The following is a 12,969-nucleotide window of genomic DNA, read 5'->3' on the forward strand; positions in this document are numbered from 1 at the left end:
CCTCATCATCACAAAGTATATTGCAGACATGCAAAATATTCCGCTACTCCTCTGGCACTATATGCTGTACTGTGTGGGGAGGAACACGGAGGAGAAAGGAAGACAGACCCCCAATCATACGCTGTAGAACTCAGGGAAACTGCATTTAACCATCTTTTGTGAAATTCCAAGAAGCCTTGAAACAGAAAAAGGTCTTAAAATAAAAAGATTAGTCAGGATGAGTTTGGTACAATGCTCTGGGTGATGCTCTGTTTGTGTTGAGAAAGGAATGTACTCTGAATAATTAGAAAAGATAAGGTGGGCACCTGAAGGAGATCAGGAGACCATCAAGTCAGGAATTTGTTGAACAAAGAAAATTGAAAGGTCTACTCCACCTAGATCCCACCTATTGTGAATGGAATGATTGGGTGTCAAAATCAAATGAGTATGTATGCAAAGATGCTGTGTAACCTCTCACAAAACTGTATAAAATACCTAACTTTTCACTGAAAACTTTGGAGCTAGTTTGTCCAGCGCGAATCGGCTAGCTCCCCAACGTTGCACGAAATAAATACCTTTGCGCTTAAAGACAAAATTCGTCTCTGAGCAGTTACTCTGTGCCGTTTTGGCACCAGCGTTGATCAATACAGAATTCCATTTTTACAGAAGAAATGCCGCAAAGAGGCAGCAAATATTCAGAAATAATTGACAGATTATTTCAGAGGGATTTGACAGATCATTAACTTTTGATTTCTTCAGTGACATCATCCTATTTGATCCAATTAATAAAAACAACCCTCACTAAGAGAAAACCTAGGTAGGCATTTTTTTGTACCGAACACGGTATTGCAGCTTTTGTAAGCACATGTTCTTTCTGTTTACATATCGTCCAAAATCAAGGGAATGAACAATCATTTCTCTTAAACCAGATTGAATTGCATGCAATGGAAGGCAATTAGAATGTCTCTGCAAATGTTTACTTTTTAACGTTGAAGTTTCAGAAGTAGCAAGAACAAAGATTTGCTGCTGACTTTGTTGCTAATTTAGGAAGTTCTGTTCCGAGTCTAGAGTCTAGACAACCCAGCACTGATAAAGTTGTTTTTATAATCAGTTTGATCAAGAGACTGCTAAAAAAAGCAAATTAATTTCTGAGACCTCACAGTACCTAATGGGAGATCTAAACATTAGTCTCATATCAAGCCAGCAGACTACAAACTGTTGGATTCTTAAGCTTTACTTGCAAAAATAACATTCATAGCAGACAATCGTGTGAAGAACAAACATCATTAGGAAGATCATGAAGTAGGCCATTACCATTTCATATAATTAAATATTTTCCTATTTGCTTTTCCTTTCGTAACTCTCCTCCAGAAACAAGCAGGATTTCTCCAGGCTGCAGAAAAATCACCGCTCTATCACCACATTACTGTTTAACTTTGTATTTGACAATGCTCAAGAATGCAGAGAACATATGAATCGAGACATACGAATCAAGAGTTTGGATTTACATAGCAGCGAGTCCAACTAGGAGCTTTAGAACAAAACCGTATGAAGCACAGCCCTGATCTAACATCCAAAATGAAATAAATAAATCTAATGTTCTTGTTTCCATTCTTGTATGGATTTTTCTTTAACACCGGTTTGCTTATAGGGAGCAGCTGTTCATTGTCCATAAATTTACTCAAACTGAGATGTCTGTTTTCAACAAACAGGGTACATACCATTGTGAACATCAAGACTGGAATTTAAAATTCTTCCCAGTTCTTACCTTTGATTTCTGCTCTTAATTTTTTTTTAAAAAAAAGTACGTAAAAGTAGCAGTAATTGAAGTTTAATTCCATTATATTACGTAACTCAGAAACCTGTTGGACCAGAGCTGTCAATACCCTCTTGGACAGCTAGCTGCTCATTGAAACATTTTGTGAATCGCATTGCTTTTAACCTGCTGCTGCTGTACAAACTGTAAGCCTTTCAGGAAGTGTTCACCGGGCATTAATTTTTTAAAAAGAACAATACTATCCCTGTCACAGTAAAAGGCTTGTCAGTTGTTTGTTATTCAACATGCAAAACGAAAGCACCTCAAAGATACCATTCTAAGGTTTGAAAGGTGGAATTTCATTTGTAATTCCTTAAAATCACACATGAATTTTGATAGTCAACGTTAGCATCTTCATGAAGCTGGAAAGTTTGTGGTTTTGAGGATAAAACTGGTTACTTACTAACAGAAGCAGAAGCGGTTTCGCTACACGGCTGAATATTTAAATAGACAAAGCAGTCAGGAAATAGGTCCACCAGCCACCCCCCTCCACTATGGAGCCCAGTAAGTGCTCGATGCTTCCAGCAGCATAAACAATAAACACATAAAGCAATGAGGCTGGGACCATTAATGCCATATGCTTACAAAATAAACACTGCATTCAAATGGAAGGCAAGAGTCTACTTTAGCTAAAAGAATAAGACCAACCCAAAATAATAAATGTTTAGAGCCACAGGAAATATTTATTTCAACATTAATTTGTGCTGTGTTTTATTTTTCTATACAACATAACTACTGCATAGCTTTCATAGCTGAAAAAACTTAAAAGAATCACTCAGAGCCAAGATGTACACAAATGAAAGTTATTTTATCATGTCCAACATACATTCAGCGTTCCTGAGAAGCTAGCATATCTGAGTTGAAACTGCAAAATTAGAACAACTCCAATCAGCAGAACTAGTCTATTACCGCTGCAACAGGAATGTTGTTTTACCGCTGTTACCATAGTTAGTTAAATCCCTTGATACTGGAAGCTGGGATCTCCTTGATGCCAGCCACTTATCTCAAACCCATCAGTGCAAATTAGAGGCAGCCCAAACTTGTCATTTGCGAAAGGAAAAGTGAAAAGAGGAACAAAGGCTCTCATATAATGATTTCATCCTGGTTTTAAAGCTGCTCATTTCAAGCTCAAAAATATTTGTATTACTGGGGACCAATGCCCAGTTCTGTATCAGAACAGTTCTGGGAAGCATACCACAAAAGCAAGCTAGCAGTGTAAGATGTATTAGTAGAAAAATGAACTAGGTTGACCAAGTAGATCATTTTTCCCTCTCTGCTTCACATAAATCTTATGTCACATACATAGTCCTGAAGTTAAATAATTTCAAAAGGTCAACAGAGTACTGATACAAGATTACACTTCTAATAGTAAAAGATGTTTATTATTAAAACCTTCAGCTGTTCTAAAAGCAAGACAAATGGCTATTCCTTACCAATTACAGTAAGTGATTCATGTACTTTAGAATACTAAACTCTCTGCTTCCTAGTATTATGGTGTGGTATGGCTTTTTATTGCTAAATTGTCAGAAAATGAAGAAAACTACAGCAATCTGATTACAAATTAATAATTGTAGCTTGACCAGACGGGAGGAAAATTTTTTGCCCTTTGACTTCTGTTCAGGTATATTTTTAAATGACATACTGAAAGCTAATTTCAGCACTTTTGCTTTAAGCTGCATTTCTTACAGCAAATAATTAGCAGTTTCCAATATGCGCTGTGTAGCAGTGCTGGTTGAAAATTACACATCACAAACTGATGCTTTTTCATGAGCCCCAACCCAAAAAGGGACAGAAGGTGATCAGAAATCACGGTGTCGCTCTGTCACGCAAAGCTGACCGAACCGCTACGGAGCACACCAGCAGTGCCGGCCCTGCACCCACAGCTCTGTAACTTCAGTGAGCAGACACCGGTCCAAGTGAACACATTCCTGTAACCCCCAAAGGAACACCAGCGCGCCTCCTGCGCTGGCGTACATACCCATCTCCCAAACGCTAAAGTTCGGGGAGTTTTATGACATCAAGACACGGCAAAGCATGAAGTCACCGTTCATTCTTTTCTCAGACAAAAATCCTGAATGCTATAAAATCCCTACAAATCTAAATACAGTATAACTGGTCACTTCGTTACGTCTCCGTAATGTTAACAGGTAAATCACTAAACACAGCTTTATGTACTCAGTCATCAGTAACTATATCTAACAAACCTAAACATACTTATTACCTCACATCATTAGCCCTTTACTGCTTTGAGGTATTATATAGAAGCACAATTAAGATGGAAGACTCTCTTCTTTTCAAAAAATATACTCCTTCCACTTAGTACTGTTTTCCTATCATCTAATCCATTCTGTATTTTCAAAAGTCCCGCGCTATAAATAGCTTATTTTATACAAACCACGTATTTTTAAAAACCACCAGAATTTCTCTGCTAAAAAAAAAAATAAATCACTAAGTAAACAAAGCATTGCGTCTCCTTTTAGATTGTTCTAAAGCAGATAACCAACTAATCCTAAGGGAGCAATTTCTCAGTGCTCCGAAACAAGCATGCCTACACCCTAGTTTGAATGCTCTGAAGGAACATCAGTAAGGCAGGGAACATGGCAGAACAGCAAACAGCTGAAGTTGGTTGGGGCAGCTGATGTACTGGATTCAGGATCCCTTGCTCCACAGACCAGCAGAAAAGAGCCACAGGGTCTTAGAGTCAGCTGTGGCACTTGACAGAGCAAAATGCGTGGGAAGCTCAATTTTTAACACCGGCAAACTCTCGCACATTTTGCGATTTTCAACTTTTCCTCCCATTTATTGCAGCGTAAGCAGCCAAAACCAAAGCTCTGGTGATGAGCAGGCTGCGGGTGTTTGTAACTGCTTTAAGGAGAAGGCAGTGACCTTCACACCCTCATAGAACAGCCTCATTCCTCCCTCTCCTCGGTCTCTTTTTGTCTCTCTAGGCAACGGGTTTTTGTTTTTCTACCAGAAAAATGGGAATAAGGTTTTACCTTTCAAGTAATTTATGAAAAAACAGGGCTGTTCTCAAAACCAAGTTACTCTGCATGCATCTGTTGTATCCCTGAGGTAACCGTAGTTAAGAGGGTCCCTGACAGTATTTCTTTAGGACCTAGAAAATGTCTTTCTCCCAAGAAGCCACACTGTCCTGTTACTCCTTCAGAGTGGGCCAGTTACTTCTTAAGATAACTTGCTCCCTTCCTGCTGCTCTATGGCTCTAAAGTTACATTTAAAAAAAAAAAAAAAAGTGAAATTCACACTCGCTCTGAGGTATCCACAGTGACCCGAGTCTCCGTGTTCCTGCCCCAAACCCTTAAATGCCCTCAGCTGTCAGAAATCCGTGTTGCATAGTCAAACAGTGATCGCGTGCTGCCTGCACAAAGACGCTCCCACCCTAGGGCCATTCTCCACTACGTGATCGCTAGTGAAGGAACAACTGTGTATTTTGCACGCGCACAGCCTGGTATGAGAAAAACGCCTTAGTCCTAAACTTAAAGCATTGCAAGCACTTTGCTTGTCACCTCTTCAGTAAGAGAAGCATTTTCCTGGGAATCACGATGACATACACCAGTGTCATGGAAGCATCAAATCCACTAGATTCCTCGGAAGTCTGAGCTTTGGTACCTTGTCCAGGCACTAGCCCCCAGGTTCCTTCGTGGTCCCAACAGCCAAGCTGCTTCCCATAGCTTGCATTCCCACTGCTGCGAGGGGAGAGGGCACTGGGCCTGCTCTGCACCCCCATCCCCCCCACCCACCCACCCCCAGCAGCTGGGACACCTGACAGCCTTCCAATTAAGCCAGTGACACCAGTGCACCCCAGTGCCTTTAGGTGGATTGCACAGGTGTCACCAGCTTAATTGGAACATGGCAGGTCTGCACAGCTGTCAGAGGACATTAATTTGGCCTGTAGTATTTGCATTCCTGGTAGCAGAGCTAGAGGAGTGTGAAAGAGCCCAGTCAGCTGTCATACCCACAAACTGGGCTTGGGCCATGACAATTAAAGAAGGGGGAGGGAAAAAAAAAAAAAAAAAAAAAAAGAGAAAAAGGAAACCAGGCCAAAGTCTCTCCCGCCTCAAGTTCCACTCACAGCCATCTGCTGCCCCATTCGCAAGTACCAAAGCAATGGCAGTTCACGCCAGCTGGTTCTGGGGTCCGCAAGGGATTTCATGCTGAGAGTGGGCTGTTTGTGGACCTTGCCATAACTAGCGAAAGTGGTACAGAAGGTGGCTCTACACCATTTAGCAGAAGGCTGCACGCAACTACTAGACAAACCCTTACCTGGGGAGCAACCTTTTTTTTCAGCATTGCACAAAGTAGCCCCCCCTGCCCCCCAAAAGGAGGATAAGCAAGCCATCAGGAAGCCCCAACATAATGAACTTGAATTACCCTAGAGCAGGAATTTTTAAAACCTATGTATGTTTCTGAATACTAGTTTGAAATCAAATTGCTTATGATGTTCAGGACGCCTATGTTCTAAATAGCAACTCCTGCAACTGCAGTCAGAAAACTCAATCCAATTCAACATTTTATGAGGAGTCAACCTTCCTCCTTCCTACTGACAATTATTCCACAGGGCATGAAAGTCCAGACCCACCCCACGATGCCCGAGGTGGGGGGGATCCCCCACTCCCTCAATTGCTTATCAAACTTGAGGCAGACTCAAACCCCACTTTGTATTTAAACTCACGTTTTCCTTCACAAGACTGTTTTCATTGCTAACAAAATAGTTTTCGAAAGTTCTTTACTCCCCATCGTAAGTGCCAGTTTAGAAAAGCGTTGGAGTTAAAAGAAAATACTCAAACTACTTGGTTCCACATACTTTTATAGCCAACTGCTATGATTTAAATAGGATACTCCAAACGTCAGCGCTTAATATTATTAGTCTGGGGTTAGTTGCCAGCTCTCCAAACATAACCTATTCTCGCTCCAGCCTCACAGCATGACAGCACATAGCTCCCATTCCAAGGGGAACCTGTTTCAGCAAGAACCGCTCCAGCTCCTCTTTGCCAGAGGGACCAAGTCTCAGGATACCCCAGGGAAAGGAAAAACTGAAATCCGACCAAGTACATTAACCTGTAGAATCACACCACAGTTTGGGTTGGAAGGGACCTTTAAGGGTCAGCTAGTCCAACCCCCTTGACTCGAGCAGGGACATCTTCAACTAGATCTGGTTGCTCAGAGCCCCGTCCAGCCTGGCCCTGAACGTTCCCAGGGATGGGGCATCTACCACCTCTCTGGGCAACCTGTTCCAGTGGCTCAACTACCCTCAGTAAAGCATTTGTTCCTTATGTCCAATACAAACCTACCCTCTGCTAGACGGAAAGCATTACCCCTTCTCATATCGCTGCAGGCCCTTGTAGAGAGTCCCTCTCCAGCTTTCATGTAGGCCCCCGTTAGGTACTGGAAGGCTGCTGAAGTGTCTTCTCCCCAGAGCCCTCTCTTCTCCAGGCTGAACAACTCCAACTCTCTCAGTCTGTCCTCATAGAAGAGGTGCTCCAGCCTTCTCTCTGATCAACTCCTACTATAAATTCCACACAGGATTAGCTTTCCCAAACTGAAAATGCTGTCAAGTCACATTTTACTAAAAATCACTACAAAATTACAAAGGTGCCATCTAATTTGACCTCAGTGTCACCTATGCTATTATTTATGTCGATCTTAAACTGTATCCGAACATGGCCCAGCAGGGTCACTTCTAACTGGCCACAGACACTTCACTTTACAGGACACAGCACTACAGTTCTGCCCAAGAAATATCTAGGCATATGTCTGAAGAAAGCATTCTCCAAAAACATCTGCATGCATTTAGTTTTCAAAACAATTTCCTACATAATTTAAACAAGTTTGCAAGGGATCAACATTGTATGCATTCTATTGATGTCATCGTAATTGTGCTGCTTAAGCATCCACACTCTTAATATTTTAATATTAAACTACTGCCACGACAATAAAACAGCAGTTTAATGGGAGACTAAATGGCTTCTCATGTTTTGATCAAAACAATAGAAATACTGACATACTGTGGCACAAAATTAGTATAAATAGACTTTATTGAAGTCAGTACCTTTGTACTGAAGCCGAAGATTGTGTCTACATAAGCACAAGTTGTAACATTTCACAACTTCTAAAAGGAATGTCAACAATTACAACGATCATGCATACCATGGTCGATAATCACATTTTTAGAAGCATTTTCAACCATTTCTAAAGAAATGCTTATAACATTGTTATATATAGAACTACTTTCAATAAACTGCAAAACATTGATCAGCTTTTCCAGTATGAGCTACAGTGTCAACACAAAAGGGAGGCATAAATGTTTAATTTATGAAATCAGAATGGAATATTTACTGTAAAGAAAAATTAAAAAGCTTTCAAATAAAGGCCATTATTGAACCAAAGTGAAGAGCACAACTTGAACTTTGAAACATTTCATCTCTTAAAGCTGTCCTCTGAATAACTTCAGTTCAAAGCATAAATTCAGTACTGTGAGTATTCCTTGGACTGAAGTTTGGCAATGATGCGATCCAACTGTCTCTTTGCTTCGCACTGTGGAAAATTGCTCATGTCATAATACTGAGGGGCAATTTTCACCAGCCTGTCAAAAAAGGAAAAGTTTGTTACTAATACTCAAACTTTTAAGATGCATCCTACAGAAATTCTGCAACTGAACCAAGGGAAACAAAGATTATCCATTATTTTGAGCTCGTTCTGCAGTTCTAACATTAATGAAGGTTTACACACACATTTAAATCTCAGTCCCATCCCATGCAAACGCCCAAGTCCAAAGCAAAAAAGCACACACTTGAGTCTTGCACGATGCTCCCATCCAGCCTCACATCCCTTAGAGGCCCTCACTGTGGCTTCAGTACATGCTGTAAGAACCCATACGGAGCTGCTGCTAAATGTCAAAGTCCCCAAGCCACAGAAGTCCACCTAAATATCCGCCTGTGTAAGACTACAGTTCAGCCTTAACTGTTGCAAGCTTAAAAATGCAACCAAGGCCATAGGATCCTGCATTAAGCTATACAGCACTTGCTGAGAAAAAGATTTCCAAGGAAGGATTCAAACATTTTTCCACGGAAATACTACGGACAATATGTATGCTATGTTTTCCAGCTTAGAAATCTTTAAACTCTTTCCACACAACAGCACAATTCTATCATCAATTGAAGAGCCTCCCACGTCCCAAAGCTTACAGCTTGGCAGTTTAAGTACAGCTATTAAGACAGGCAAGCCTATTCAGATCTCTGCTTGTTTGCAGAGGATCAGGCTTCTAATTTCCTTGATATACACTCTATTGATGAATAAATATTATGACAAGACAGGCTGTACTAGTACTACCACCTCTTTCCTTCATGTTTTAAGAAAGTGTTAAATCCTGTTCAGATCCTTCTGGAAAAGTTTGACATTTGCCGAGAGTGGTACTAGATCCTGAGAACAAAAGGCATCTACTGGTACCTCTTAACTTGGGTACACAAGCGGGTGCTAGTACATATCCCCAAACACCGCATCTCCAAGCTGCTCATCCCCAACAGGCTTACCAAAGTAACAGGGTTTAGGTCAAGCATCTCTCTGTGCACTGCATACAGAGCCTGAGCATCCAAGTTTGACACTCAGTTCCCACAGACAGAAACAAGTATCCATGAAGAAAACCTTTAGTTACAAGATCTCAAGTCCATGCCATTGCCATGCCCCAAATGATTTTGATAATATCAGCATCAGGAAAAGTGAAAGGAACTTTTTTTAAATTGAGGTTAAAAAAAAAAAAAAAAAAAGTGCTTCACAGTAGGTCATGATTGTTTTAAAACTTTTGGCTTACCATTCTGGTTTTATGTCTGTACATGTCCGGATGTAATTCTTTGTTGTGAGGACAAACTCATTATAGAGCACCCATTCTGGTTTATGATCGAGGACAGTGGAGGGATGCAACTGCACCACCTGGTTATCTTTCACTGTTAAGTAATGCCCTGTTCGTTCCAAATGTGCCACCTAAGTAAAAAGACATTCTTTCGTTACCACAGGCAATTTTTAAATGAAGTGATTTCAAGCTGACTGTTAAGTGTTCTATACAAAATACACTATCCCGACTTTTAAACCTCATCTAAATTTGGTACATTACTTGACCACTTCAACAATTCAGGGTTCTTTTTTATAGTCACAATCAAGATGCCAGATGTTTTTGCTAACTGCCATGCTAAGTGTATATTCTAATACACAATTCAAGCAACATATAAGAACACCTGTCACGCAAAGAGAAGAACCATTATTAGAAAAACAGCAATGCAAACAGATTATTGGAAGAGAATATTTATTGGACAAGTTTGTAAGACCACACAAAGTCACAGGTATCTGCTTCAGGCACTTCATTGCTGCAGCCACTGTGGGACCTGTAAGCCACAACGTTACCCTTTCAAGTTTTTATTACTGCAGTGTTTCAGTAGTAATTTAACTGATGCACGTATTATTCTGCAAATCCTCTCACACAGTGGGCCTGAAAAAAATATGTCAGTCCAGTAAGAACAGGAAGTTTAGTATGTCAGAAATAAGAACAGTCTTGTTACAGCATGAGCTTCAGAGCTGGAAAATGTAGGTTCAGCAACACACTTGTGCTATGACCTTGGCGAAAATCGATTAACCTCTCTCTGACTAAGCTTCTTGCTCTATGAAAGGGAATAATGCTACCTCGCTGAGATACTCCGATACCTAGCTCATTAAGATTTGGTAAAGCAGACAGTTATCCTTAGACAGATATCCTCTGTAAGAACAGTTAATCTAACAGAACAGGTGACTAAAATTAACCTTTTGATACTGGTAATTCAAGATGACCTCAGTACTTAATTCATTACATATACACACACACGTGTACTGTAAAAAGATTAAGCAAGATGGACAATGGCTGAAAGATGTCTGAAAAGATACATTTTTATTAATCATCCTTAGCTGTTCTCCTTTAATATAGGCACTTTCTTGTTTTCTTAATTCCTCTCATCTTTTTTGGTTTTTGCCTAGTCAAAATTAAATTCTATCTATTAGATTAAAATCCCAGGATTTCTAAAGCAGTAGTTACCTCAAATTTTAAGTCAGAGTATCTCCTTAGTAACAAATATTTTGAGTGTGCTTCTCTTATGACATAAATATCCAGAAGATGTTTTAGGAGTGGAACAAAGTATTTAAAGTCTGCGAATCTTTTCGCCCAAGATTTTTGAGATTACACTGCTACTTTATTTCAAGTCTGGGGAGCCAACACAGGCTCTTCTAAATGGAGATTAACAGTGCGCTGTCTGTAACGATTTAGGCTTAATTTCACCCAACTCAATCCAATGTTTGCAAAATTAAATAGCAGTATAGCTGCAAACCAGACTAGACTAGAAACTCATCTGTCACAGACCTAGCACAATCACAGCTCACAGCACATATGTTGCTGTGGGATTATGCTTGCTTTGTTTTTGTTTTTTTTTTTTTTTTTAAAAAAAGGAATTGGGGGGGATGGTGTTTTTTTCCCCTCCAAAAAATCAATTTCATTTTTCAGATCAAAATAAAAGCATGCCATACAAAAATATTTGCGTGCTTTATCAATTTCTGTTCTTCCTATAAAAGGACAGAAGAATTAATTTATTTAGGGTTCAGTCTAAAAAACAGTATGCTGTTAAATTTAAATCAGTACAATATACTTGCAGTACCTCAGCCTCACTCGCATGTATTACAATAGAAGAGTCTTCTCATCTAGCTTTCCCAAATACATACAATTTCCTTTTCCACGTCATCTATAATGACAGTAGGAAGTTGTATTTCATAGTTCAGAATTATGCAAAGTAAACACGTAAAAAGATTCTGAAGTAACTAATTAAGCATACGCAAAGAAAGTAAGTGCTACAGAAAAGTACAGTTAGCTCTTAATTTCCAGGGAAGGACAGCAGCTGGAGTAACACCAATTAAGAAAAAAACATTTCCTTAGAACATGGATATCAGGGATATTTAAGTCACATTTAAGTGGTTACATACTACTTTAACTTCTTTCAGTCCTGGGCTACCCTTAGCACCGAGCACAATATTCATCCTGTTTACACATTTTATTAAGTATGCTTGTTAGTGCATAGACTAGTACAGAATTTCAGGTTCAGTAATGGCAACACTATCGCAAAACACATGCAGTGAAGCAATGGCTCCATAGCAAGCAATGATGATCTAACTCTCAGCTATTACCTTTTCCTGCTCCCCCCTGGCCTGAGCTGTTTCAGCACAGCTGACCAAGCCGATGCTGCTTCTTTTCTAAAGGTATAATTGGTTTGCAGGATCAATATGCTAAAAGCATTTACAACGGGCTCAGGCAAGCACTAAGGCTGACAAAAGGGAATGAACAAGGACACATGGGAGGCAGCATATACACATGCTACTCTGAACCCTCAGCAAGCACCCAGTTCCGGTGCCTGTGAAATACAATATAGTGGTGGTTGGGCCAGACATCCTTCAGAGGTCCCTTCCAACCCCACCATCCCATGATTCTGTGATGTTTTTCAGAGCATGAAGAACATGAAAGTATGAAGACACAAAGCATGTCTAGGAAATGGGTTCATTTTTTCAATCAATATTGGTAGTATGAGAGATACTAGGGAACATGCTTGAACCCTCAGCTCAATCATGTCCATCTATTATGTATTTGTGTAAAACGTTTGTGAATTAGGCTACCTGAACAAAGAATGGGGTTGTAAATGGAGAGAAAAGTCACTGACACTACTGACTGCACACCATAAGGAGCTATACAAACGTGACTAAAAGGATCAATAGAGCGCCAAGACAGCTGATGTGTCTCTGCAACAGGTTACCTTGCAGACTGGGAAAGCCCACCTGCTGATGATTTAGAGACAACTGCAATGCTTTTATGAACATGAAAACCCACACTGCATGGTGGCCAGCATGGCACATGCCACCAGAGGAAAAAGTTTCAGTTCCAAGTTCTCCTAACAGAGGTTTCAAGGATGTCACACAGTTTTATTAAGAATGACACGCTCTCCTCTGAAGTCTTAAGTATACCTGTGCTTATTTATCATGTATCACACATCCCTGAACCTCGAGGACCCAAACCATGGTTCTCTGGTGTAGCCGCAAGAAGGAGATTTTAATTAGCAGTCCTGTTGTCTGACATGTAACTTCCTGTACAGCACAAGTCA

At 40.2% G+C, this 12,969-nt stretch overlaps 1 protein-coding gene across 1 annotated transcript in view; it reads right to left on the reverse strand.

Moving 5' to 3' along the window:
• Positions 1 to 7,830: 7,830 nt before the first annotated feature.
• The window catches only part of DHX15 (DEAH-box helicase 15), a 46,279-nt gene continuing 41,140 nt past the window's right edge, over positions 7,831 to 12,969 (reverse strand). Inside the window, exons 13-14 of the mRNA XM_056348862.1 lie at positions 9,621 to 9,790; positions 7,831 to 8,396 (exon numbers count right to left, since the gene is read on the reverse strand). Coding sequence (XP_056204837.1) covers positions 8,279 to 8,396; positions 9,621 to 9,790 — 288 coding nt within the window. The 3' untranslated portion in view covers positions 7,831 to 8,278. The remainder of the gene's footprint in view (positions 8,397 to 9,620; positions 9,791 to 12,969) is intronic.

The sequence above is a fragment of the Falco biarmicus genome, chromosome 1 (genome assembly GCF_023638135.1).
Source record: "Falco biarmicus isolate bFalBia1 chromosome 1, bFalBia1.pri, whole genome shotgun sequence".
Taxonomy (NCBI): Eukaryota; Metazoa; Chordata; class Aves; order Falconiformes; family Falconidae; genus Falco; species Falco biarmicus.